General features: G+C 36.2%; 1 protein-coding gene across 7 annotated transcripts in view; it reads left to right on the top strand.

Moving 5' to 3' along the window:
• Positions 1–24,478, top strand: part of trc (Serine/threonine-protein kinase tricornered) — a 79,756-nt gene that overhangs the window by 17,923 nt on the left and 37,355 nt on the right. The window contains exon 1 of one of the 7 annotated variants that reach the window (XM_081988741.1): positions 5,514–5,814. The exons of 5 other annotated variants lie outside the window; for them this stretch is intronic. In XM_081988741.1, coding sequence (XP_081844867.1) covers positions 5,763–5,814 — 52 coding nt within the window. In that variant the 5' untranslated portion in view covers positions 5,514–5,762. Of the gene's footprint in view, positions 1–5,513; positions 5,815–18,993; positions 19,034–24,478 lie in introns of those variants that run through there. One more of the 7 variants, XM_081988742.1, reaches the window with a different exon arrangement.

Here is a 24,478-nt window from a genome sequence, read left to right as displayed (position 1 = left end):
AAAAACTAACCGAGTTATTGACAGTCAAAGTTTTGAAGGACTTTTCCAAGAAAATGGAGTTTTTGTTTCCCAAAATGAATTATGTGGAATATCTCCTGAACTAGCAGAGATACGGAAAAAGTTCAAGAGGTGAAAATTGCGTTGAAGACTCTAAAGAAGCTTAGTCTGGAGTTTGAACCGACAATTTCCCACTGAAATTACATACAGAGTGACCAAACTAACAACTTTCACTTTGTTGGTTCACCCTGTACACCAGAGGCTGATAAGGTGGTTTTTGAGCACACCGCAGTAAAGAAGAAGAAAAGCGGAATTTTTTGAGTAATTTACCGTTGCTGTACCTCAAAAACTAACCGAGTTATTGACAGTCAAAGTTTTGAGGGACTTTTCCAAGAAAATGGAGTTTCTGTTTTCCAAAACGGATTATGTGGATATCTCCTAAACTAGCAGAGATACGGAAAAAGTTCAAGAGGTGGAAATTGTGTTAAAAACTCTACAGAAACTGAATCTGGACTTTGAACCGACAAATTTCCACTGAAACTGCATACAGAGTGACCAAACTAACAACTTTCACTTTGTTGGTTCACCCTGTACACCAGAGGCTGACAAGGTGGTTTTTGAGCACACCGCAGTAAAGAAGAAGAAAAGCAGAATTTTTTGAGTTATTTACCGTTGCTGTACCTCAAAAACTAACCGAGTTATTGACAGCCAAAGTTTTGAGGGACTTTTTCAAGAAAATGGAGTTTCTGGTTCCCAAAATGAATTTTGTGGAATATCTCCTAAACTGGCCGAGATTCGGAAAAAGTTCAAGAGGTGGAAATTGCGTGAAACAGTCTAAAGGAACTGAATCTGGGCTTTGAACCGACAATTTTCCACTGAAACTGCATACAGGGTGACCAAACTTTTATTGGTTAATTAAATAATTCACCTTGTATACAGGTGGAGACTTGGAAAACTGAAATTTTCAGGGTTAACCAAGAAAATAAATTTTTCTGTAAAAACGTAACGATTCTAAGAACAAAAATTCTCTAAAAATATCAGTCAAAAAACAGGTCCGTAACCCAAAAATTTAACTTTTTTTCACTCTTAAATGCGTCAAATAAAATCGATTAAAACGCAAAATTTAACTTAATTAACTAAAAATATACATTATTACAACAAATGTTGCGTAGATGTTCAATTGTTTTTAATTTCTAACCTTTGGCAGATCCAACTTGATCAACACAATTGATGGTTGTTTAACGTTTTGCATTTTGTTGTTGTGTCTGTTCAAGGTAAAAGTTGAAGGTAATTTGTGTTTGTTATTGTTTCACGTTTAATTGTACGTTTTATGCCATTTTTTAGTATTTTTTTTTAAATTAATCTTACTTTGAAACCTAATTTCAAACTTTAAAACTTACTATTTCTTGTCAAAGTAGGGAAATTATGACAGATTTTTGACAGAATTTCTATTCTACTTCTCTACAGTTTTTTTAGACTGGACTTACTTGGATGGAAAACTAAAAATTTCCGTAACTCTAACCGTTTCCGAAATATTTTTTTTTTTACTTTTTTCGGTTACTTTTGCGATTTTAGGGACCGTAAAAGGAAAATGTTCGTTTTTGAATTTTGAAATTTCCGCAACTTTAACCCTTCTCGAGATATTTGTTTTTTTTAAATTTTTTGAAAATTTCTTCAAAAATGCAATAGAAAACCACCTTTGAATCAGAAAGTGTGACTTGGTGTCAAGTGACCGCGTTTACACCGTTTTATAAATAGGAAACTAGTGTAAACTTAGTCGACTGGATGCAGATACAGTCATTTTGAACATTTTTGGTTTTTTGACAATTTTTTTGCATCCAAATTTTGAAAATGCCAGAGGCTCTTAAATAGAACAGAAAGCAACCTAAAAATGTGTCAGAGAAATGTCAAATTTGACAGTTTGACATTTTATTCAAAATGTGACAGTTGACAGCCTAAAATACCAACTTTTTATTATCTATATTATTTTGTACTCAAGGCTATTTAAAGTTTAATTAAGCTATTAAAAAATCGTTTTCCTAATCTGTAAGTGCATATTTTTGTAATCTCTTGTTATCGTGGAGATGTAATAAACCCAACCTTTGTTGGTATCGTAGTTTTTGAGAAATTTCACGTAATCGATTGCCTGATAACGCTCGTTAAGTCACACGAAGTAAACAAATCTGCGATTTACGACCTTACGGAATGTTTTCAAGCAGAAAAACAAGCAGATTAGGGGGTTTACGGAAGTTTGGCAATCGCGCTATTAAAAATTATAATTATTATTGGTTGTTAGATAGGAAATTTAATGAGGATTCCAAAAATGTGCTTAAAACTGTCATTTTGTTACTCCAAGTGGGTTTGACAAGCAGTTTTGTGCTTGACTGTCCTTTGAAATTGTGTTTCGGACAGTTCAAACTTTGACACCACTTTTATCCCTGACTGTACTAAATTTTGAAGAGTTTTTTCAGGTTGTTGGATAGGAAATTTAGTGAGGATTTCAAAAATGTGCTTTAAACTGTCATTTTGTTACTCCAAGTGGGTTTGACAAGCAGTTTTGTCCTTGACTGTCTTTTGAAATTGTGTTTCTGGCAGTTCAAACTTTGACACCTCTTTTCTCCCTGACTGTACTAAGCTTTGTAGAGTTTTTTCAGGTTGGTGGATAGGAAATTTAGTGAGGATTCCAAAAATGTGCTTTAAACTGTCATTTTGTCACTACAAGTGGGTTTGACAAGCAGTTTTGTCCCTGACTGTCCTTTGAAATTGTGTTTCGGGCAGTTCAAACTTTGACACCACTTTTCTCCCTGACTGTACTAAATTTTGTAGTGTTTTTTCAGGTTGTTGGATAGGAAATTTAATGAGGATTCCAAAAATGTGCTTAAAACTGTCATTTTCTCACTCCAAGTGGGTTTTACAGGCAATTTTGTCTCTGACTGTTCTTTCAAACCGTGTTTCAGGCAGTTCAAATTTTGACACTGTTTTTCTCCCTGACTGTTCCAAATTTTGTGGTGTTTTTCAGGTTGGTGAATAGGAAATTTAATGAGGATTCCAAAAATGTGCTTAAAACTGTCATTTTCTCACTACAAGTGGGTTTGACAAGCAGTTTTAACCCTGACTGTCCTTTGAAACTGTGATTCTAGCAGTTCAAACTTTGACAGCGCTTTTCTCCCTGACTGTACCGAATTTTGGGATATTTGTATAGGTTGTTTAATAGGAAACTTAATGAGGATTCCAAAAATGTGCTTAAAACTGTCATTTTCTCACTCCAAGTGGGTTTTACAGGCAATTTTGTCTCTGACTGTTCTTTCAAACAGTGTTTCAGGCAGTTCAAATTTTGACACTGTTTTTCTCCCTGACTGTTCCAAATTTTGTGGTGTTTTTCAGGTTGGTGAATAGGAAATTTAATGAGGATTCCAAAAATGTGCTTAAAACTGTCATTTTCTCACTACAAGTGGGTTTGACAAGCAGTTTTAACCCTGACTGTCCTTTGAAACTGTGATTCTAGCAGTTCAAACTTTGACAGCGCTTTTCTCCCTGACTGTACCGAATTTTGGGATATTTGTATAGGTTGTTTAATAGGAAACTTAATGAGGATTCCAAAAACGTGCTTAAAACTGTCATTTTCTCACTCCAAGTGGGTTTTACTAGCGATTTTGTCCCTGACTGTCCTTTGAAATTGTGTTTCGGGCAGTTCAAACTTTGACACCACTTTTCTCCCTGACTGTACTAAATTTTGTAGTGTTTTTTCAGGTTGTTGGATAGGAAATTTAATGAGGATTCCAAAAATGTGCTTAAAACTGTCATTTTCTCACTCCAAGTGGGTTTTACAGGCAATTTTGTCTCTGACTGTTCTTTCAAACCGTGTTTCAGGCAGTTCAAATTTTGACACTGTTTTTCTCCCTGACTGTTCCAAATTTTGTGGTGTTTTTCAGGTTGGTGAATAGGAAATTTAATGAGGATTCCAAAAATGTGTTTAAAACTGTCATTTTCTCACTACAAGTGGGTTTGACAAGCAGTTTTAACCCTGACTGTCCTTTGAAACTGTGATTCTAGCAGTTCAAACTTTGACAGCGCTTTTCTCCCTGACTGTACCGAATTTTGGGATATTTGTATAGGTTGTTTAATAGGAAACTTAATGAGGATTCCAAAAACGTGCTTAAAACTGTCATTTTCTCACTCCAAGTGGGTTTTACTAGCGATTTTGTCCCTGACTGTCTTTTGAAACTGTGTTTCTGAAATTTAAAATTTTGACAGCGTTTTTCTCCCTGACTGTACCAAATTTTGAGATGTTTTTTCAGGTTGTTTGATAGGAAACTCAATGAGGATTCCAAAAGTGTGCTTCAAACTGTCATTTTCTCACTCCAAGTTTGTTTTTCTAGCGATTTTGTCCCGGGCTGTCCTTTCAATCTGTCTTACTGGCAGTTTAAACTTTGACACCGCTTTTCTCCCAGGCTGTACGAAATTTGCAGTGTTTTTTCATGTTATTGGATAGGAAATTTAATGAGGATTCCAAAAATGTGCTTAAAACTGTCCTTTTTTCACTCCAAGTGGGTTTTACAGGCGATTTTGTCCCTGACTGTCCTTTCAAACAGTGTTTCTAGCAGTTCAAACTTTGACAGCGCTTTTCTCCCTGACTGTACCGAATTTTGTGATGTTTTTTCAGGTTGTTGGATAGGAAATTTAATGAGGATTCCAAAAATGTGCTTAAAACTGTCATTTTCTCACTCCAAGTGGGTTTGACAAGCAGTTTTGTCCCTGACTGTCCTTTCAATCTGTCTTTCTGGCAGTTTAAACTTTGACACCGCTTTTCTCCCTGACTGTACTAAATTTTGTAGTGTTTTTTCAGGTTGTTGGATAGGAAATTTAATGAGGATTCCAAAAATGTGCTTAAAACTGTCATTTTCTCCCTCCAAGTGGGTTTTACAGGCGATTTTGTCCCTGACTGTCCTTTCAAACAGTGTTTCTAGCAGTTCAAACTTTGACAGCGCTTTTCTCCCTGACTGTACCGAATTTTGTGATGTTTTTTCAGGTTGTTGGATAGGAAATTTAATGAGGATTCCAAAAATGTGCTTAAAACTGTCATTTTCTCACTCCAAGTGGGTTTGACAAGCAGTTTTGTCCCTGACTGTCCTTTCAATCTGTCTTTCTGGCAGTTTAAACTTTGACACCGCTTTTCTCCCTGACTGTACTAAATTTTGTAGTGTTTTTTCAGGTTGTTGGATAGGAAATTTAATGAGGATTCCAAAAATGTGCTTAAAACTGTCATTTTCTCCCTCCAAGTGGGTTTTACAGGCGATTTTGTCCCTGACTGTCTTTTCAAACCGTGTTTCAGGCAGTTCAAACTTTGACACCGCCGAACCGAATTTTTTCCGGTTGTTCAGGATTTAACGTAACATTGGCAACGTCGCCACCAATTCAACGAGTCTTATCACACATCTCCCCTTAAATTGATTAGAGATAATCGCACGTGAATTTAAAACTCAGGTGATAGAGAGGAGGTCAGTGTATTTGTGTGCGAGTTACGGTTCCGCGTTATTAGTCCAATTAGTCGATGCCCACCATAGTTGGTGGGTACGTGTTGATATACTGGGTGAGCGCAAATTATTAATTTAAAAAGCGGGTGGCACCTTTGATTTTTTTTTGAACGATGGGTTCCGTATCAGTAACGGTCAATAACGCGATGGGTGTCGTTCGTGTGGATTTCTGGTATTTGGTGCTTATGGAAGGATTTCAATCCGAAAATTGAAATTGACACTTTTGCTAAAATGTGGTATCCGTGCAAGGTATTTATCCAAAATGTATCCAGGAAGGAAGCAGGTAACCCACAAAATCTATTTTTACATCAAAATCCTTTGATTTGATCAATAGTTTCGTTGACTGTCTATTAGCGTTATTCTGGAACTGTCAAAGTTGTCAAAACTGTGGGTTTTACAAGCAGTTCTGTCCGTGACTGTACTAAATTTTGTAGTGTTTTTTCAGGTGGTTGGATAGGAAATTTAGTGAGGATTTCAAAAATGTGCTTAAAACTGTCATTTTCTCACTCCAAGTGGGTTTGACAAGCAGTTTTGTCCTTGACTGTCTTTTGAAATTGTGTTTCTAGCAGTCCAAACTTTGACACCGCTTTTCTCCCTGACTGTACTAAATTTTGTAGTGTTTTTTCAGGTGGTTGGATAGGAAATTTAGTGAGGATTTCAAAAATGTGCTTTAAACTGTCATTTTCTCACTCCAAGTGGGTTTGACAAGCAGTTTTGTCCTTGACTGTCTTTTGAAATTGTGTTTCTAGCAGTCCAAACTTTGACACCGCTTTTCTCCCTGACTGTACTAAATTTTGTAGAGTTTTTACAGGTTGGTGGATAGGAAATTTAATAAGGATTCCAAAAATGTGCTTTAAACTGTCATTTTGTTACTCCAAGTGGGTTTGACAAGCAATTTTGTCCTTGACTGTCCTTTGAAAGTGTCTTTCTGGCAGTTCAAACTTTGACACCGCTTTTCTCCCTGACTGTACTAAATTTTGTAGTGTTTTTTTAGGTTGTTGGATAGGAAATTTAGTGGGGATTTCAAAAATGTGCTTTAAACTGTCATTTTGTCATTCCAAGTGGGTTTGACAAGCAGTTTTGTTCTTGACTGCCTTTTGAAATTGTTTCTAGCAGTTCAAACTTTGACACCGCTTTTCTCCCTGACTGTACTAAATTTTGTAGTGTTTTTTAGGTTGTTGGATAGGAAATTTAGTGGGGATTCCAAAAATGTGCTTTAAACTGTCATTTTGTCACTCCAAGTGGGTTTGACAAGCAGTTTTGTCCTTGACTGTCTTTTGAAATTGTCTTTCTGGCAGTTCAAACTTTGACACCGCTTTTCTTCGTGACTGTCCCAAATTTTTTGGTATTTTTTCAGGTTGGTGGATAGGAAATTTAATGAGGTTTCCAAAAATGTGCTTAAAACTGTCATTTTCTCACTTCAAGTGGGTTTGACAAGCAGTTTTGTCCTTGACTGTCCTTTGAAATTCTGTTTCAGGCAGTTCAAACTTTGACACTGCTTTTCTCCCTAGCTGTACGAAATTTGCAGTGTTTTTTCATGTTATTGGATAGGAAACTTAATGAGGATTCCAAAAATGTGCTTAAAACAGTAATTTTCTAACCCCAAGTGGGTTTTACCAGCGATTTTGTCCCTGACTGTCTTTTCAAACTGTGTTTCTGGCAGATCAAATTTTGACACCGCTTTTCTCCCTGACTACTAAATTTTGTAGGTTTTTTCAGGTTGTTGGATAGGAAATTTAGTGGGGATTCCAAAAATGTGCTTTAAACTGTCATTTTGTCACTCCAAGTGGGTTTGACAAGCAGTTTTGTCCTTGACTGTCCTTTGAAATTGTGTTTCTGGCAGTTCAAACTTTGACACCACTTTTCTCCTTGACTGTACTAAATTTTGTAGTGTTTTTTCAGGTTGGTGGATAGGAAATTTAGTGAGGATTCCAAAAATGTGCTTTAAACTGTCATTTTGTCACTCCAAGTGGGTTTGACAAGCAGTTTTGTCCTTGACTGTCTTTTGAAATTGTGTTTCTGGCAGTTCAAACTTTGACACCACTTTTCTCCCTGACTGTACTAAATTTTGTAGGTTTTTTCAGGTTGTTGGATAGGAAATTTAGTGGAGATTTCAAAAATGTGCTTTCAACTGTCATTTTGTCACTCCAAGTGGGTTTGACAAGCAGTTTTGTCCTTGACTGTCCTTTGAAATTCTGTTTCAGGCAGTTCAAACTTTGACACTGCTTTTCTCCCTAGCTGTACGAAATTTGCAGTGTTTTTTCATGTTATTGGATAGGAAACTTAATGAGGATTCCAAAAATGTGCTTAAAACAGTAATTTTCTAACCCCAAGTGGGTTTTACCAGCGATTTTGTCCCTGACTGTCTTTTCAAACTGTGTTTCTGGCAGATCAAATTTTGACACCGCTTTTCTCCCTGACTACTAAATTTTGTAGGTTTTTTCAGGTTGTTGGATAGGAAATTTAGTGGGGATTCCAAAAATGTGCTTTAAACTGTCATTTTGTCACTCCAAGTGGGTTTGACAAGCAGTTTTGTCCTTGACTGTCCTTTGAAATTGTGTTTCTGGCAGTTCAAACTTTGACACCACTTTTCTCCTTGACTGTACTAAATTTTGTAGTGTTTTTTCAGGTTGGTGGATAGGAAATTTAGTGAGGATTCCAAAAATGTGCTTTAAACTGTCATTTTGTCACTCCAAGTGGGTTTGACAAGCAGTTTTGTCCTTGACTGTCTTTTGAAATTGTGTTTCTGGCAGTTCAAACTTTGACACCACTTTTCTCCCTGACTGTACTAAATTTTGTAGGTTTTTTCAGGTTGTTGGATAGGAAATTTAGTGGAGATTTCAAAAATGTGCTTTCAACTGTCATTTTGTCACTCCAAGTGGGTTTGACAAGCAGTTTTGTCCTTGACTGTCTTTTGAAATTGTTTTTCTGGCAGTTCAAACTTTGACACCACTTTTCTCCCTGACTGTACTAAATTTTGTAGTGTTTTTTCAGGTTGTTGGATAGGAAATTTAGTGAGGATTCCAAAAATGTGCTCTAAACTGTCATTTTGTCACTCCAAGTGGGTTTGACAAGCAGTTTTGTCCCTGACTGTCCTTTGAAATTGTGTTTCTGGCAGTTCAAACTTTGACACCACTTTTCTTCCTGACTGTACTAAATTTTGTAGAGTTTTTTCAGGTTGTTGAATAGGAAATTTAGTGGGGATTTCAAAAATGTGCTTTAAACTGTCATTTTGTAACTCCAAGTGGGTTTGACAAGCAGTTTTGTCCTTGACTGTCCTTTGAAATTGTGTTTCTGGCAGTTCAAACTTTGACACCACTTTTCTCCCTGACTGTACTAAATTTTGTAGTTGTTGGATAGGAAATTTAGGAAATTTTTTCAGGTTGTTGGATAGGAAATTTAGTGGGGATTTCAAAAATGTGCTTTAAACTGTCATTTTGTCACTCCAAGTGTGTTTGACAAGCAGTTTTGTCCTTGACGGTCCTTTGAAATTGTGTTTCTAGCAGTTCAAACTTTGACACCACTTTTCTCCTTGATTGTACTAACGTTTGTGATGTTTTTTCAGGTTGTTAGATAGGAAATTTAGTGAGGATTACAAAAATGTGCTTAAAACTGTCATTTTGTCACTCCAAGTGGGTTTGACAAGCAGTTTTGTCCTTGACTGTCTTTTGAAATTGTGTTTCTGGCAGTTCAAACTTTGACACCACTTTTCTCCCTGACTGTACTAAATTTTGTAGTGTTTTTTCAGGTTGTTGGATAGGAAATTTAGTGAGGATTCCAAAAATGTGCTTTAAACTGTCATTTTGTCACTCCAAGTGGGTTTGACAAGCAGTTTTGTCCTTGACTGTCTTTTGAAATTGTGTTTCTGGTAGTTCAAACTTTGACACCACTTTTCTCCCTGACTGTACTAAATTTTGTAGTGTTTTTGAGGTTGTTGGATAGGAAATTTAGTGGGGATTTCAAAAATGTGCTCTAAACTGTCATTTTGTCACTCCAAGTGGGTTTGACAAGCAGTTTTGTCCCTGACTGTCCTTTGAAATTGTGTTTCTGGCAGTTCAAACTCCACTTTTCTTCCTGACTGTACTAAATTTTGTAGGTTTTTTCAGGTTGTTGGATAGGAAATTTAGTGGGGATTCCAAAAATGTGCTTTAAACTGTCATTTTGTCACTCCAAGTGGGTTTGACAAGCAGTTTTGTCCTTGACTGTCCTTCGAAATTGTGTTTCTGGCAGTTCAAACTTTGACACCACTTTTCTCCCTGACTGTACTAAATTTTGTAGTTGTTGGATAGGAAATTTAGGAAATTTTTTCAGGTTGTTGGATAGGAAATTTAGTGAGGATTCCAAAAATGTGCTTTAAACTGTCATTTTGTCACTCCAAGTGTGTTTGACAAGCAGTTTTGTCCTTGACGGTCCTTTGAAACTGTGTTTCTAGCAGTTCAAACTTTGACACCACTTTTCTCCTTGATTGTACTAACGTTTGTGATGTTTTTTCAGGTTGTTAGATAAGAAATTTAGTGAGGATTCCAAAAATGTGCTTAAAACTGTCATTTTCTCACTCCAAGTGGGTTTGACAAGCAGTTTTGTCCTTGACTGTCTTTTGAAATTGTGTTTCTAGCAGTCCAAACTTTGACACCGCTTTTCTCCCTGACTGTACTAAATTTTGTAGAGTTTTTACAGGTTGGTGGATAGGAAATTTAATAAGGATTCCAAAAATGTGCTTTAAACTGTCATTTTCTCACTCCAAGTGGGTTTGACAAGCAGTTTTGTCCCTGACTGTCCTTTGAAATTGTGTTTCTAGCAGTTCAAACTTTGACACCGCTTTTCTCCCTGACTGTACTAAATTTTGTAGTGTTTTTTCAGGTTGGTGGATAGGAAATTTAATAAGGATTCCAAAAATGTGCTTTAAACTGTCATTTTGTTACTCCAAGTGGGTTTGACAAGCAATTTTGTCCTTGACTGTCCTTTGAAAGTGTCTTTCTGGCAGTTCAAACTTTGACACCGCTTTTCTCCCTGACTGTACTAAATTTTGTAGTGTTTTTTTAGGTTGTTGGATAGGAAATTTAGTGGGGATTTCAAAAATGTGCTTTAAACTGTCATTTTGTCATTCCAAGTGGGTTTGACAAGCAGTTTTGTTCTTGACTGCCTTTTGAAATTGTTTCTAGCAGTTCAAACTTTGACACCGCTTTTCTCCCTGACTGTACTAAATTTTGTAGTGTTTTTTAGGTTGTTGGATAGGAAATTTAGTGGGGATTCCAAAAATGTGCTTTAAACTGTCATTTTGCTACTCCAAGTTGGTTTGACAAGCAGTTTTGTCCTTGACTGTCTTTTGAAATTGTCTTTCTGGCAGTTCAAACTTCGACACCGCTTTTCTTCGTGACTGTCCCAAATTTTTTGGTATTTTTTCAGGTTGGTGGATAGGAAATTTAATGAGATTTCCAAAAATGTGCTTTAAACTGTCATTTTCTCACTTCAAGTGGGTTTGACAAGCAGTTTTGTCCTTGACTGTCCTTTGAAATTCTGTTTCAGGCAGTTCAAACTTTGACACTGCTTTTCTCCCTAGCTGTACGAAATTTGCAGTGTTTTTTCATGTTATTGGATAGGAAACTTAATGAGGATTCCAAAAATGTGCTTAAAACAGTAATTTTCTAACCCCAAGTGGGTTTTACCAGCGATTTTGTCCCTGACTGTCTTTTCAAACTGTGTTTCTGGCAGATCAAATTTTGACACCGCTTTTCTCCCTGACTGTACTAAATTTTGTAGGTTTTTTCAGGTTGTTGGATAGGAAATTTAGTGGGGATTCCAAAAATGTGCTTTAAACTGTCATTTTGTCACTCCAAGTGGGTTTGACAAGCAGTTTTGTCCTTGACTGTCCTTTGAAATTGTGTTTCTGGCAGTTCAAACTTTGACACCACTTTTCTCCCTGACTGTACTAAATTTTGTAGAGTTTTTTGAGGTTGTTGGATAGGAAATTTAGTGAGGATTCCAAAAATGTGCTTTAAACTATCATTTTGTCACTCCAAGTGGGTTTGACAAGCAGTTTTGTCCCTGACTGTCTTTTGAAATTATGTTTCTGGTAGTTCAAACTTTGACACCGCTTTTCTCCCTAGCTGTACGAAATTTGCAGTGTTTTTTCATGTTATTGGATAGGAAACTTAATGAGGATTCCAAAAATGTGCTTAAAACAGTCATTTTCTTACTCCAAGTGGGTTTTACCAGCGATTTTGTCCCTGACTGTCTTTTCAAACTGTGTTTCTGGCAGATCAAATTTTGACACCATTTTTCTCCCTGACTGTACCAAATTTTGTAGTGTTTTTTCAGGTTGTTGGATAGGAAATTTAGTGAGGATTCCAAAAATGTGCTTAAAACTGTCATTTTCTCACTCTAAGTGGGTTTGATTAGCAGTTTTGTCCTTGACTGTCTTTTGAAATTGAGTTTCTGGCAGTTCAAACTTTGACACCACTTTTCTCCCTGACTGTACTAAATTTTGTAGTGTTTTTTCAGGTTGTTGGATAGGAAATTTAGTGAGGATTCCAAAAATGTGTTTAAAACTGTAATTTTCTCACTCTAAGTGGGTTTGACAAACAGTTTTGTCCTTGACTGTCTTTTGAAATTGAGTTTCTGGCAGTTCAAACTTTGACACCGCTTTTTTCCCTGACTGTACTAAATTTTGTAGTGTTTTTTCAGGTTGGTGGATAGGAAATTTAGTGAGGATTCCAAAAATGTGCTTTAAACTGTCATTTTGTCACTACAAGTGGGTTTGACAAGCAGTTTTGTCCCTGACTGTCCTTTGAAATTGTGTTTCTGGCAGTTCAAATTTTGACACCGCTTTTCTTCCTGACTGTACTAAATTTTGTGGAGTTTTTTGAGGTTGTTGGATAGGAAATTTAATGGGGATTCCAAAAATGTGCTTAAAACTGTCATTTTCTCACTCCAAGTGGGTTTGACAAGCAGTTTTGTCCTTGACTGTCCTTTGAAATTGTGTTTCTGGCAGTTCAAACTTTGACACCGCTTTTCTCCCAGACTGTACTAAATTTTGTAGTGTTTTTTCAGGTTGTTGGATAGGAAATTTAGGGAGGATTTCAAAAATGTGCTTTAAACTGTCATTTTCTCATTCCAAGTGAGTTTGACAAGCAGTTTTGTCTCTGACTGTCTTTTGAAATTGTGTTTCTGGTAGTTAAAACTTTGACACTTCTTTTCTCCCTGACTGTACTAAATTTTGTAGTGTTTTTTCAGGTTGTTGGATAGGAAATTTAGTAGGGATTCCAAAAATGTGCTTTCAACTGTCATTTTGTCACTCCAAGTGGGTTTGACAAGCAGTTTTGTCCTTGACTGTCTTTTGAAATTGTGTTTCTGGCAGTTCAAACTTTGACACCTATTTTCTCCCTGACTGTACTAAATTTTGTAGAGTTTTTTGAGGTTGTTGGATAGGAAATTTAGTGAGGATTTCAAAAATGTGCTTTAAACTGTCATTTTGTCACTCCAAGTGGCTTTGACAAGCAGTTTTGTCCCTGACTGTTCTTTGAAATTGTGTTTCTGGCAATTCAAACTTTGACACCGCTTTTCTCCCTGACTGTACTAAATTTTGTAGAGTTTTTTCAGGTTGATGGATAGGAAATTTAGTGGGGATTTCAAAAATGTGCTTAAAACTGTCATTTTCTCACTCCAAGTGGGTTTGACAAACGGTTTTGTCCTTGACTGTCTTTTGAAATTGTGTTTCTAGCAGTTCAAACTTTGACACCTCTTTTCTCCCTGACTGTCCCAAATTTTGTGGTGTTTTTTCAGGTTGGTGGATAGGAATTTTAATGAGGTTTCCAAAAATGTGCTTTAAACTGTCATTTTGTCACTCCAAGTGGGTTTGACAAGCAGTTTTGTCCTTGACTGTCCTTTGAAGTTCTGTTTCAGGCAGTTCAAACTTTGACACTGCTTTTCTCCCTAGCTGTACGAAATTTGCAGTGTTTTTTCATGTTATTGGATAGGAAACTTAATGAGGATTCCAAAAATGTGCTTAAAACAGTAATTTTCTAACCCCAAGTGGGTTTTACCAGCGATTTTGTCCCTGACTGTCTTTTCAAACTGTCTTTCTGGCAGGTCAAATTTTGACACCGCTTTTCTCCCTGACTGTACTCAATTTTGTAGTGTTTTTTTCAGGTTGGTGGATAGGAAATTTAATAAGGATTCCAAAAATGTGCTTTAAACTGTCATTTTTTCACTCCAAGTGGGTTTGACAAGCAGTTTTGTCCTTGACTGTCCTTTGAAATTGTGTTTCTGGCAGTTCAAACTTTGACACCACTTTTCTCCCTGACTGTACTAAATTTTGTGCTTAAAACTGTCAAAAAGTAATAAAAAAACCAATTCACACGGTATATATAAGTTTTGACGGTGGTTCACGTGACCTTATAACCGCGGAACACTGTTGCCAAACGTACGCAAGTAACTCGGTGTGTTGTTTTAACCGCTTTTTTTCGCATACACACTCTATTATAGCAAAAATAACGGAATAATCAAAAAATGATGATTCACATACGTATAATCAGCGTTTCGGTTTACTTATTCATCCCACACCGCGTGTTACTTTCGTGTAATGGTTTACTTTATTGTTTCAGCTATTTTCCATGCTAAATACCGATTCTCTGCGTCAAAAGACGGTAAATTGGAGTTTTTGCAGGGAAAACAAATTCCGCGCAACGTTTAGTTTGACAGGTCACGTGACAGGCAAACGTCAGTCGATAACCAGTGTTGCCAGGACACTCAGAATTGCTTGCCTGATTAGTAAATGGGACTTCAACTGTGGTAGAACGGCAACGTTGCTGAAACGATTTGATTTTTGACAGTTGAAGTCATTCTCTCGTTACAAAAGTCACGTGACCGTTTGTCCATTTGCAAATGTCAAAGGCAAAAAAATTGACGTTTGAAAGGTTTTTTACTGAAAAAAATTAAAAAAAAACTACAAAATTCAGTACAGTCAGGGAGAAAAGCGCTGTCATTTTTTACTGTCAATTTCATGAGAGAAACGGTCAAGTTTGGCAACGTCGCACTGTTTTACTTCATTTTGACCATTGCGACGTTGTCTTGTCTTGGACAGTTTGGCACTATTGTATACACCCTGTATAGTGTAAATTAAATTAGCCATTAGTAATTGTTTTCGATCATTCCATTCGTTTGAAAACAACCAAATACAGGGTGTTTGATCAAATTACCCCCTTACTCGAATGTACAAACTGTATCCACAAAAATCCACTTTTTTCCGTGGTATACACCCTGTATATTGATTGTAGGCCATGAACTTGTTTCGCTAAATCGATTTATTATTCGGGGCATGATTTACGCACCAATTCGGTAATTCACTCGGTACTCGCATTAATCTGTCACGTATACAGGGTGTCCCAAAAAAAAATCCATGCCACACAAACGTATTGAGTCAGAAAACTTCTTAGCTGTCAAATCTGTCTTCGAAAGTGTCACATTGACCGTTTTTGATGCTTTGGATTGTCAAATTACATTTGAGTGCTTTTTACTGTCAAATCGGTTGTCAAATGAGAACTCGACTGTCAAATTAAAGCCAGAATGTGTCTAAAATGTCAAAAATGTGATATCAAAGCCGGAATGCTTCTTGCGCTGCCTTTGATTAGTCAAAAATGCTACCAGAAGTTTGTGGATGGTCAAAATAACTGCAGGAAGCCTCTCTACTGTCTCTAAATTGTCAAATCAAGTCCAAAATGCTTCTTAATGTCTTTGAATAGTCAAAAATGCTACCAGAAGTCTGTGGATGGTCAAAACAAATGCAGGAAGCCTTTCCACTATATCTAAATTGTTAAATTTAGTCCAAAATGCTTCTTAATGTCTTTGAATAGTCAAAAATGGTACTAGAAGTCTGTGGATGGTCAAAACAAATACTGTCTCTAAATTGTCAAATCTAGTCCAAAATTCCTATTGATGTCTTTGAATAGTCCAAAACTTCTTTTGAGTCAACGAAATACTTTTCAAAAACATGTTATTGCTTTCCATCAAACATGAAATCACTTCCGAAGAGGAAATTGGAAGGGCAATTGACAATTGGCCGCCTTGATGACGAGTTTTCCATTTAATGGAAAGTTAATTTTACTTTCACATTTTGGACTTTTGGCGCAGTTGACTAGGTCTTTCCGTGGTTATGTTTAAATTTTTTTATTTCAAATTATTGAGAAAGACAGCATTTGAAACTAACAAAAATGTCGTCAGTAAGGATTTATAGTCGTTTTACCATTATCTGTTAATTGCGGTGTTGCCAGATTGTATGAATTTTCATGTAAAATGCATTAGTTAATTAACCAATCAAATGCCTAGTTAGGATCACGTGTCATCATAAAGTGCAACGAAACCGTGTGTAAGAGTAAATAATTCAGAAACTAGAGATGAGGCTGTTTCGTTAAAAATTCAGGAAGCTAGTGATGTTATTCGGCAACTGCGGTTTGCAATATGGATGGGATTTCCGGTTAAACTTATTTGACTTTTTCAAGCATTTCCGGTTTCAAATAAATTCCGTAAAATGTACATTTTACATGTAAATTAGGTCGATTTTGGCTCGAAACAATTCAGTCTTTTAACGGAATTTACGTTGATAATTCGATGTTATTCAAAGCGAAATTGAACCGTACGTGCATTTTAAACAGTTTTAAAGGTACGGTTAGTTGTTTCTCTCTTTTTGATTTGTCCAAAAGAAACAGGAAAAATGCTTTGTACATTTCTGGTGATGATGTAATTAAGGTCGATTTTGGCTTGAAACATCCCAAGCCCTGCAAAGACATTTAATATGTAACTGAATTTAATTTCAGAGGAAATTGAGCTTTACGTGAAATTATCAGCTTTTTTCGAATAATTCCTACTTAATATATTATCACAATATTTAGTGTCAACGGTTTCATGCCTAAAATAGTTAATAACATTATTTATTAATGTAATTATTAACGATGTATTAAAAAAAATTTAGATTTGGATGTGTATACATTATTAATTAAATAACGGGTAATAATTTAATTAGAAGGTTAAGCAAGATAATTAAATAAAAAAATTACCATTTTACGTTAAAGTTTAGTGGTTTAATATAAATTTATCAGTTTAAAGCTTCTGATCTTGCAAACTTTTACTCAGAAACCTTCTGATCTCAAATAATACAGATTGTAACATAAAGAAATCCTTCTGATCTTAATTGATTTGCTGCTTGAATAGAGGAAATCCTTCTGTTCGATTAGTTGATTATAAGAAAATGTAATTTTACAGAATTTTTACGTGAAAACTAAAGCAATCTGGCAACACCGCTAATATCAGACTAGAGCACCATAAATCCTGCCTGATGGAGGCCGAGCAGAAACACTGTTTGAAAGGACAGTCAGGGACAAAATCGCCTGTAAAACCCACTTAGAGTGAAAAAATGACTGTTTTAAGCACATTTTTGGAATCATCATTAAATTTCCTATCAAACCACATGAAAAAACACCACAAAATTTAGTACAGTCAGGGAGAAAAGCGGTGTCAAAGTTTGAACTGCCTGAAAACTGTTTGAAATGACAGTCAGGGATAAAATCGCCTGTAAAACTCACTTGGAGTGAGAAAATGACAGTTTTAAGCACATTTTTGAAATCCTCATTAAGTTTCCTAGCCAATCACATGAAAAAACACTGCAAATTTCGTACAGTCAGGGAGAAAAGCCGTGTCAAAGTTTGAATTGCCTGAAAACTGTTTGAAATGACAATCAGGGATAAAATCGCTAGTAAAACCCACTTGGAGTGACAAAATGACAGTTTAAAGCACATTTTTGGAATCCTCATTAAATTTCCTATCCACCAACCTGAAAAAACATTACAAAATTTAGTACAATCAGGGAGAAAAGCGGTGTCAAAGTTTGAACTGCCAGAAACACAATTTCAAAAGACAGTCAAGGACAAAACTGCTTGTCAAACCCACTTGGAGTGACAAAATGACAGTTTAAAGCACATTTTTGGAATCCTCATTAAATTTCCTATCAAACCACCTGAAAAACACCACAAAATTTGGGACAGTCAGGGAGAAAAGTGGTGTCAAAGTTTGAACCGCCAGAAACACAATTTCAAAGGACAGTCAGGGACAAAACTACTTGTCAAACTCACTTGGAGTGACAAAATGACAGTTTAAAGCACATTTTTGGAATCCTCATTAAATTTCCTATCCACCAACCTGAAAAAACATTACAAAATTTAGTACAATCAGGGAGAAAAGCGGTGGGAAAAGGCTTCCTGCATTTGTTTTGACCATCCACAGACTTCTGGTGTCATTTTTAACTATTCAAAGACATCAAGAATCATTTGGGACTAGATTTGACAATTTAGAGACAGTAGAAAGGCTTCCTGCATTTGTTTTGACAATCCACAGACTTCTGGTGTCATTTTTAACTATTCAAAGACATTAAGAAGCATTTTGGACTTGATTTGACAATTTAGAGACAGTAGAAAGGCTTCCTGCATTTGTTTTGACAATCCACAGACTTCTGGTGTCATTTTTAACTATTCAAAGACATTAAGAAGCATTTTGGACTTGATTTGACAATTTAGAGACAGTAGAAAGGCTTCCTGCATTTGTTTTGACAATCCACAGACTTCTGGTGTCATTTTTAACTATTCAAAGACATTAAGAAGCATTTTGGACTTGATTTGACAATTTAGAGACAGTAGAAAGGCTTCCTGCTTTTATTTTGACCATTCACAAACTTCTGGTAGCATTTTTGACTAATCAAAGGCAGCGCAAGAAGCATTCCGGCTTTGATATCACATTTTTGACGTTTTAGACACATTCTGGCTGTAATTTGACAGTCGAGTTTTCATTTGACAACCGATTTGACAGAAAAAGCACTCAAATGTAATTCGACAATCCAAGGCATCAAAAACCGTCAATGTGACACTTTCGGAGACAGATTTGACAGCTAAGAAGTTTTCTGACTCAATACGTTTGTGTGGCATGGATTTTTTTTTGGGACACCCTGTATACGTGACAGATTAATGCGAGTACCGAGTGAATTACCGAATTGGTGCGTAAATCATGCCCCGAATAATAAATCAATTTAGCGAAACAAGTTCATGGCCTACAATCAATATACAGGGTGTATACCACGGAAAAAAGTGGATTTTTGTGGATACAGTTTGTACATTCGAGTAAGGGGGTAATTTGATGAAACACCCTGTATTTGGTTGTTTTCAACGAATGGAATGATCGAAAACAATTATTAATGGCTTATTTAATTTACACTATACAGGGTGTATACAGTAGTGCCAAACTGTCCAAGACAAGACAACGTCGCCAGGGTCAAAATGAAGTAAAACAGTGCGACGTTGCCAAAACTGGACCGTTTCACGTTGATAAAATTGATAGTTAAAAGAGTGACGTCACTGCAATTTAGTTTGATTTGCGCTATATACGATATTATTTGCTAAAAATTGTTTTTTCTTTGTTTCAGGTAGGATCGCTATTTCTTTTAAGCTTCAAAATGAAATCAGGTATAATATGCTCCACTGCTGGAATACTGTACTATACAGGGTGTCCCAAATTAGGTCCAAATGATCGTTTTCGACTACTTAATGAGTTTGCCAGCGCAATTTAATAAACGAGGAAGTAAAAGCACGAAAATCGAAAAAGGTCAAAGGTTTTAAAGCGAACGTAAAGGAAAGGGTAGGTCATCGATTAATATTGTTTGTATTATGCCTCGCTCGATCCACCCATTATGTTCTCCATGATGCCAATTAAATTGTGACCATCATCAAGTTTGACGCCCCCTAGCGGCCAAACGGTACAACCTAGCCAGGTCCTGTCAACGTCACGTGATAGCCCCATTCATTAGCTACATACGATCATCTGGTGTGTTTCAACGGAATGTTTCAAATAATCGAGTTATTTGAGATTTTTTCGGAAAATGCACCAAAATTCATTCAACCCCCTTTAAAAATGTCAAAAATCTAGTTTTTTATTTTTCACGGTCAACGGGTGCGTTGCACAGAAAAATGTTATTTTTGATAAAAGTTGCGTCTCCTTCAGGGGCATACAAGGGAAAAAATTTCACACTGCTAACCCAAACCGTTTTCGAGATATTTAGAAAAATGTGCGAAAATAGATAATCAAGTTTGACGCCCCCTAGCGGGCAAACGGTACAACCTAGCCAGGTCCTGTCAACGTCACGTGATAGCCCCATTCATTAGCTACCTACGATCATCCGATGTGTTTCAACGGAATGTTTCAAATAATCGAGTTATTTGAGATTTTTTCGGAAAATGCACCGAAATTTTGTCTAAATGAAGGTTTTTCTTGGCCTACTAACTGACCGCCGCCATATTGAATTTGAACTTGTCAAAGTGGCCATTTTAACTAATTTTGACATGGAGAACACGAATCTGGTGTTTTTTTTGCTGTAACTGCCGCCATTTTGTCACTGACCTTGAAATTATGGTATTTTTGACTTTTTTTTAGGAAACCCCCTTTAAAAATGTCAAAAATCTAGTTTTTTATTTTTCAAGGTCATTCGGTGTATTGTACAGAAAAATGTTATTTGTGATAAAAGTTGCGTCTCCTTGAGGGGCATACAAGGAAAAAAAAATCACACTGCTAACCCAAACCGTTTTCGAGATATTTAGAAAAATGAGCGAAAATAGATAATCAAGTTTGACGCCCCCTAGCGGGCAAACGGTACAACTTAGCCAGGTCCTGTCAACGTCACGTGATAGCCCCATTCCTTAGCTACCTACGATCATCTGATGTGTTTCAACGGAATGTTTCAAATAATCGAGTTATTTGAGATTTTTTCGGAAAATGCACCGAAATTTTGTCCAAATGAAGGTTTTTCCTGGCCTACTATACTGACCGCCGCCATATTGAATTTGAACTTGTCAAAGTGGCCATTTTAACTAATTTTGACATGGAGAACACGAATCTGGTGTTTGTTTTGCTGTAACTGCCGCCATTTTGTCACTGACCTTGAAATTAGGGTATTTTTGACAGTTTTCTTGACATGGCACCCTAAAAAAATTACATTTTTAGAAATGACACTTTACGTCACGTTTCTAGGTTTTATTTAAACTAATTAAGGTAGTTAAAGAGGATTTTTAAAATTCAAAATTTTTACAAAAAAAATTCATGGAAAACCCCCTTTAAAAATGTCAAAAATCTAGTTTTTTATTTTTCACGGTCAACGGGTGCGTTGTACAGAAAAATGTTATTTTTGATAAAAGTTGCGTCTCCTTGAGGGGTATACAAGGGGAAAATTTCATACTGCTAACCCAAACCGTTTTCGAGATATTTAGAAAAATGTCCGAAAATAGATAGTCAAGTTTGACGCCCCCTAGCGGGCAAACGGTACAACCAGCCAGGTCCTGTCAACGTCACGTGATAGCCCCATTCATTAGCTACCTACGATCATCTGGTGTGTCTATACGAAATGTTTCAAATAATCGAGTTATTTGAGATTTTTTCGGAAAATGCACCGACATTTTGTCCAAATGAAGGTTTTTCTTGATTTAGTATTCAGACCGGCCGCCATATTGGATTTAGAGCTGTCAAGGTGGCCATTTTAACTAATTTTGACATGGAGAACACAAATCTAGCATTTGTTTTGCTGTAACTGCCGCCATTTTGTCACTGACCTTGAAAGTGTCAAGTTACAATGTTGCCGCTTAAAACAGGACAGACAGACAAAATGGCGTTCCAGGCCGCCATTTTGAATTTTCTGTCAAAATACTGACTTGCACCTCATTTTAAAGGAAATTTCACGTAGTTTCAAGAAATGACAGACAAAATGGCGTTCCAGGCCGCCATTTTGAATATTCTGTCAAAATACTGACTTGCACCTCATTTTAAAGGAAATTTCACGTAGTTTCAAGAAATGACAGACAAAATGGCGTTCCAGGCCGCCATTTTGAATTTTCTGTCAAAATACCGACTTGCACCTTATTTTAAAGGAAATTTCACGTAGTTTCAAGAAATGACAGACAAAATGGCGTTCCAGGCCGCCATTTTGAATTTTCTGTCGAAATACCGACTTTCACCTTATTTTAAAGGAAATTTCACGTAGTTTCAAGAAATGACAGACAAAATGGCGTTCCAGGCCGCCATTTTGAATTTTCTGTCAAAATATCGACTTGCACCTCATTTTAAAGGAGAATGAACTAAAATATGATGAAATTTTCCTGAAAAATAATTTAGAAAAAAAAAACAACAATTCCACTATAAGGTCTAAATTAACTTGAAACTAATTAGTAAAGTAATGGAAATTCCCATATACAGGCATATTAATAATTGGCAAAAATAGACCTTAAGTGTCAAGTTACAATGTTGCCGCTTATATTAAAAAATGTAATTTTTTTTGAGTAAAATACATAATAATTATTGCATTAGAAATCACTTCTTGTATTGGGTTCGTTAACATGGGATTTCACTTTCACTGGACAAAAGTTCGTGACATAGAAAAGGTCAACAACACACACGTGTCACTCTGTCTCTGTTTCGCTCAAGTAACTTTAAGGTTATGTAATAATATACCGAGTGTTTTATCATGTAAAATCCTAAAAATTGGCTTAATATACAGGGTGTTCTAGTTGCTAGTCCCTGGCCTGATATAGCGTAAAAATATCGTAATTTCAACCATATTTTAAGTGTTTTTTTTTTCCCTTAAATTGCGTAGAAAGGAATTTCTATTGAATTGTTGTTTACCTGTTTCCCAGGCCACTTATTCGTATTAATTACCTGGGGTCAAGTTCCTTTGCTACTATTGTGCCACTTAATTGTGTTAATTTGCATTGAAAACTGTCTGTGTAATGTATTTTGTGTACTGTCAAAATGTGTACAGTTTTTGGCCTGTAACTCGCTTAATTGGCCCTTAAGGGCAAAAATGCTTTGAAGTATTTTTATAGAGCATGAAATTGGCTACAACTCTCTAATTTACATTTTTGCTGTAACTCCTCAAATAACGGAGCTATGCTCTATTGAAATCACATTTGGGAGTTTTGAGGCACTAGAGTGCATTGCAAGCAGTTTTCGGCCTGTAACTCACTTAATTGGCCCTTTAGGGCAAAAATGCTTTGAAGCAATCTCGTAGAGCATGAAATTTGCTACAACTCTCTAATTTACACTTTTGCTGTAACCCCTCAAATAACGGAGCTACGCTATAACCTAACTAATAATAACCTAACCTTAAAAATGCCTGAAAATCGACAATAATCTATCGCTATCTTTTTGCTTCTATGTCATTTTGACGTCAGCTGTCAAATACGAGAGTTATTCAAGGTCAAAGCAAAAAGTGTCCAAAAATGTTGGTCTGGAAAATTTGGTCAACTTTGACGCCCTCTAGCGGCCTAACGGTGCAACCGATTAACTTACGTGGCCATATTTTCTGAAAGCTGACACTTTGAGCTATCTTTTTGCTACTATGTCATTTTGACGTCAGCTGTCAAATACGAGAGTTATTCAAGGTCAAAGCAAAAAGTGTCTAAAAGTGTTGGTCTGGAAAGTTTGGTCAACTTTGACGCCCTCTAGCGGCCTAACGGTGCAACCGATTAACTTAAGCGGCCATATTTTCTGAAAGCTGACACTTTGAGCTATCTTTTTGCTTCTATGTCATTTTGACGTCAGCTGTCAAATACGAGAGTTATTCAAGGTCAAAGCAAAAAGTGTCCAAAAATGTTGGTCTGGAAAATTTGGTCAACTTTGACGCCCTCTAGCGGCCTAACGGTGCAACCGATTAACTTAAGCGGCCATATTTTCTGAAAGCTGACACTTTGGACTATCTTTTTGCTTCTATGTCATTTTGACGTCAGCTGTCAAATACGAGAGTTATTCAAGGTCAAAGCAAAAAGTGTCTAAAAATGTTGGTCTGGAAAGTTTGGTCAACTTTGACGCCCTCTAGCGGCCTAACGGTGCAACCGATTAAAATGCCTGAAAATCGACAATAATTTACTAGAAAGTAGATGAAACAATGCAAATTTGAACAATCGCAGGAAATTCGAGAAGCATACCGTTAGTCGCGTTTTTTTGCGGTATAAATTATATTACATACAACTTTCATCTTAGACGATACATTGAACTGCAATAATTGTATAATAAAACATTAAAAAAACATCAATTTTCAATTAAAACTGCTTTTATCAATACCTATTTGAAATAAACAATAAGGAGAACAATGAGGTTATGTGTTGCGCTTAATACACTGAAAACGAGGTTAATTGCGGAATATTTTGCCTTATTGTTGAAATCTCCGTTTAAAATCGTTGAAATCCACTTAAGGAAGTGAAATAATACGAACTTTATGGCTAAATCAGTCGATTAGTATCAAGGTTGATTTAATTATTGCATTCTAGTGTCAATTGGATGCAAATCTGACACTGACAGCTGTCTGCACTGTCAATGTCACTGGATAATTCAAAATGTCTTTGTTTTTTGGTTTTTTCGGTTTCAAGTTTCAAAAAATTGCAAAAAATATTAAAATCAATGAAAAACTACTAAACTACTTCGAGATATTTAGAAAAATGTGCGAAAATAATATTCAAAAAGTTTGACGCCCCCTAGCGGGCAAACGGTACAACTTAGCCAGGTCCTGTCAACGTCACGTGATAGCCCCATTCCTTAGCCACCTACGATCATCTGGTGTGTCTATACGGAGTGTTTCAAATAATCGAGTTATTTGGGATTTTTTCGGAAAATGCACCGAAATTTTGTCCAAACGAAGGTTTTTCTTGGCCTACTATACTGACCGCCGCCATATTGAATTTAGACGTGTCAAGGTGGCCATTTTAACTAATTTTGACATGGAGAACACGAATCTAGCATTTGTTTTGCTGTAACTGCCGCCATTTTGACACTGACAGCTGTCTGCACTGTCAATGTCACTGGATAGTTTAAAATGTCTGTTTTTTTTTTTTGGTTATTTCGGTTTCAAGTTTCAAAAATTAATAAAAAAATGG

The sequence above is a fragment of the Ips typographus genome, linkage group LG10, assembly GCF_016097725.1.
Source record: "Ips typographus isolate SLU linkage group LG10, UJ_Ityp_2.0, whole genome shotgun sequence".
Lineage (NCBI taxonomy): Eukaryota > Metazoa > Arthropoda > Insecta > Coleoptera > Curculionidae > Ips > Ips typographus.
This window is presented reverse-complemented; position numbering and strand designations above follow the sequence as displayed.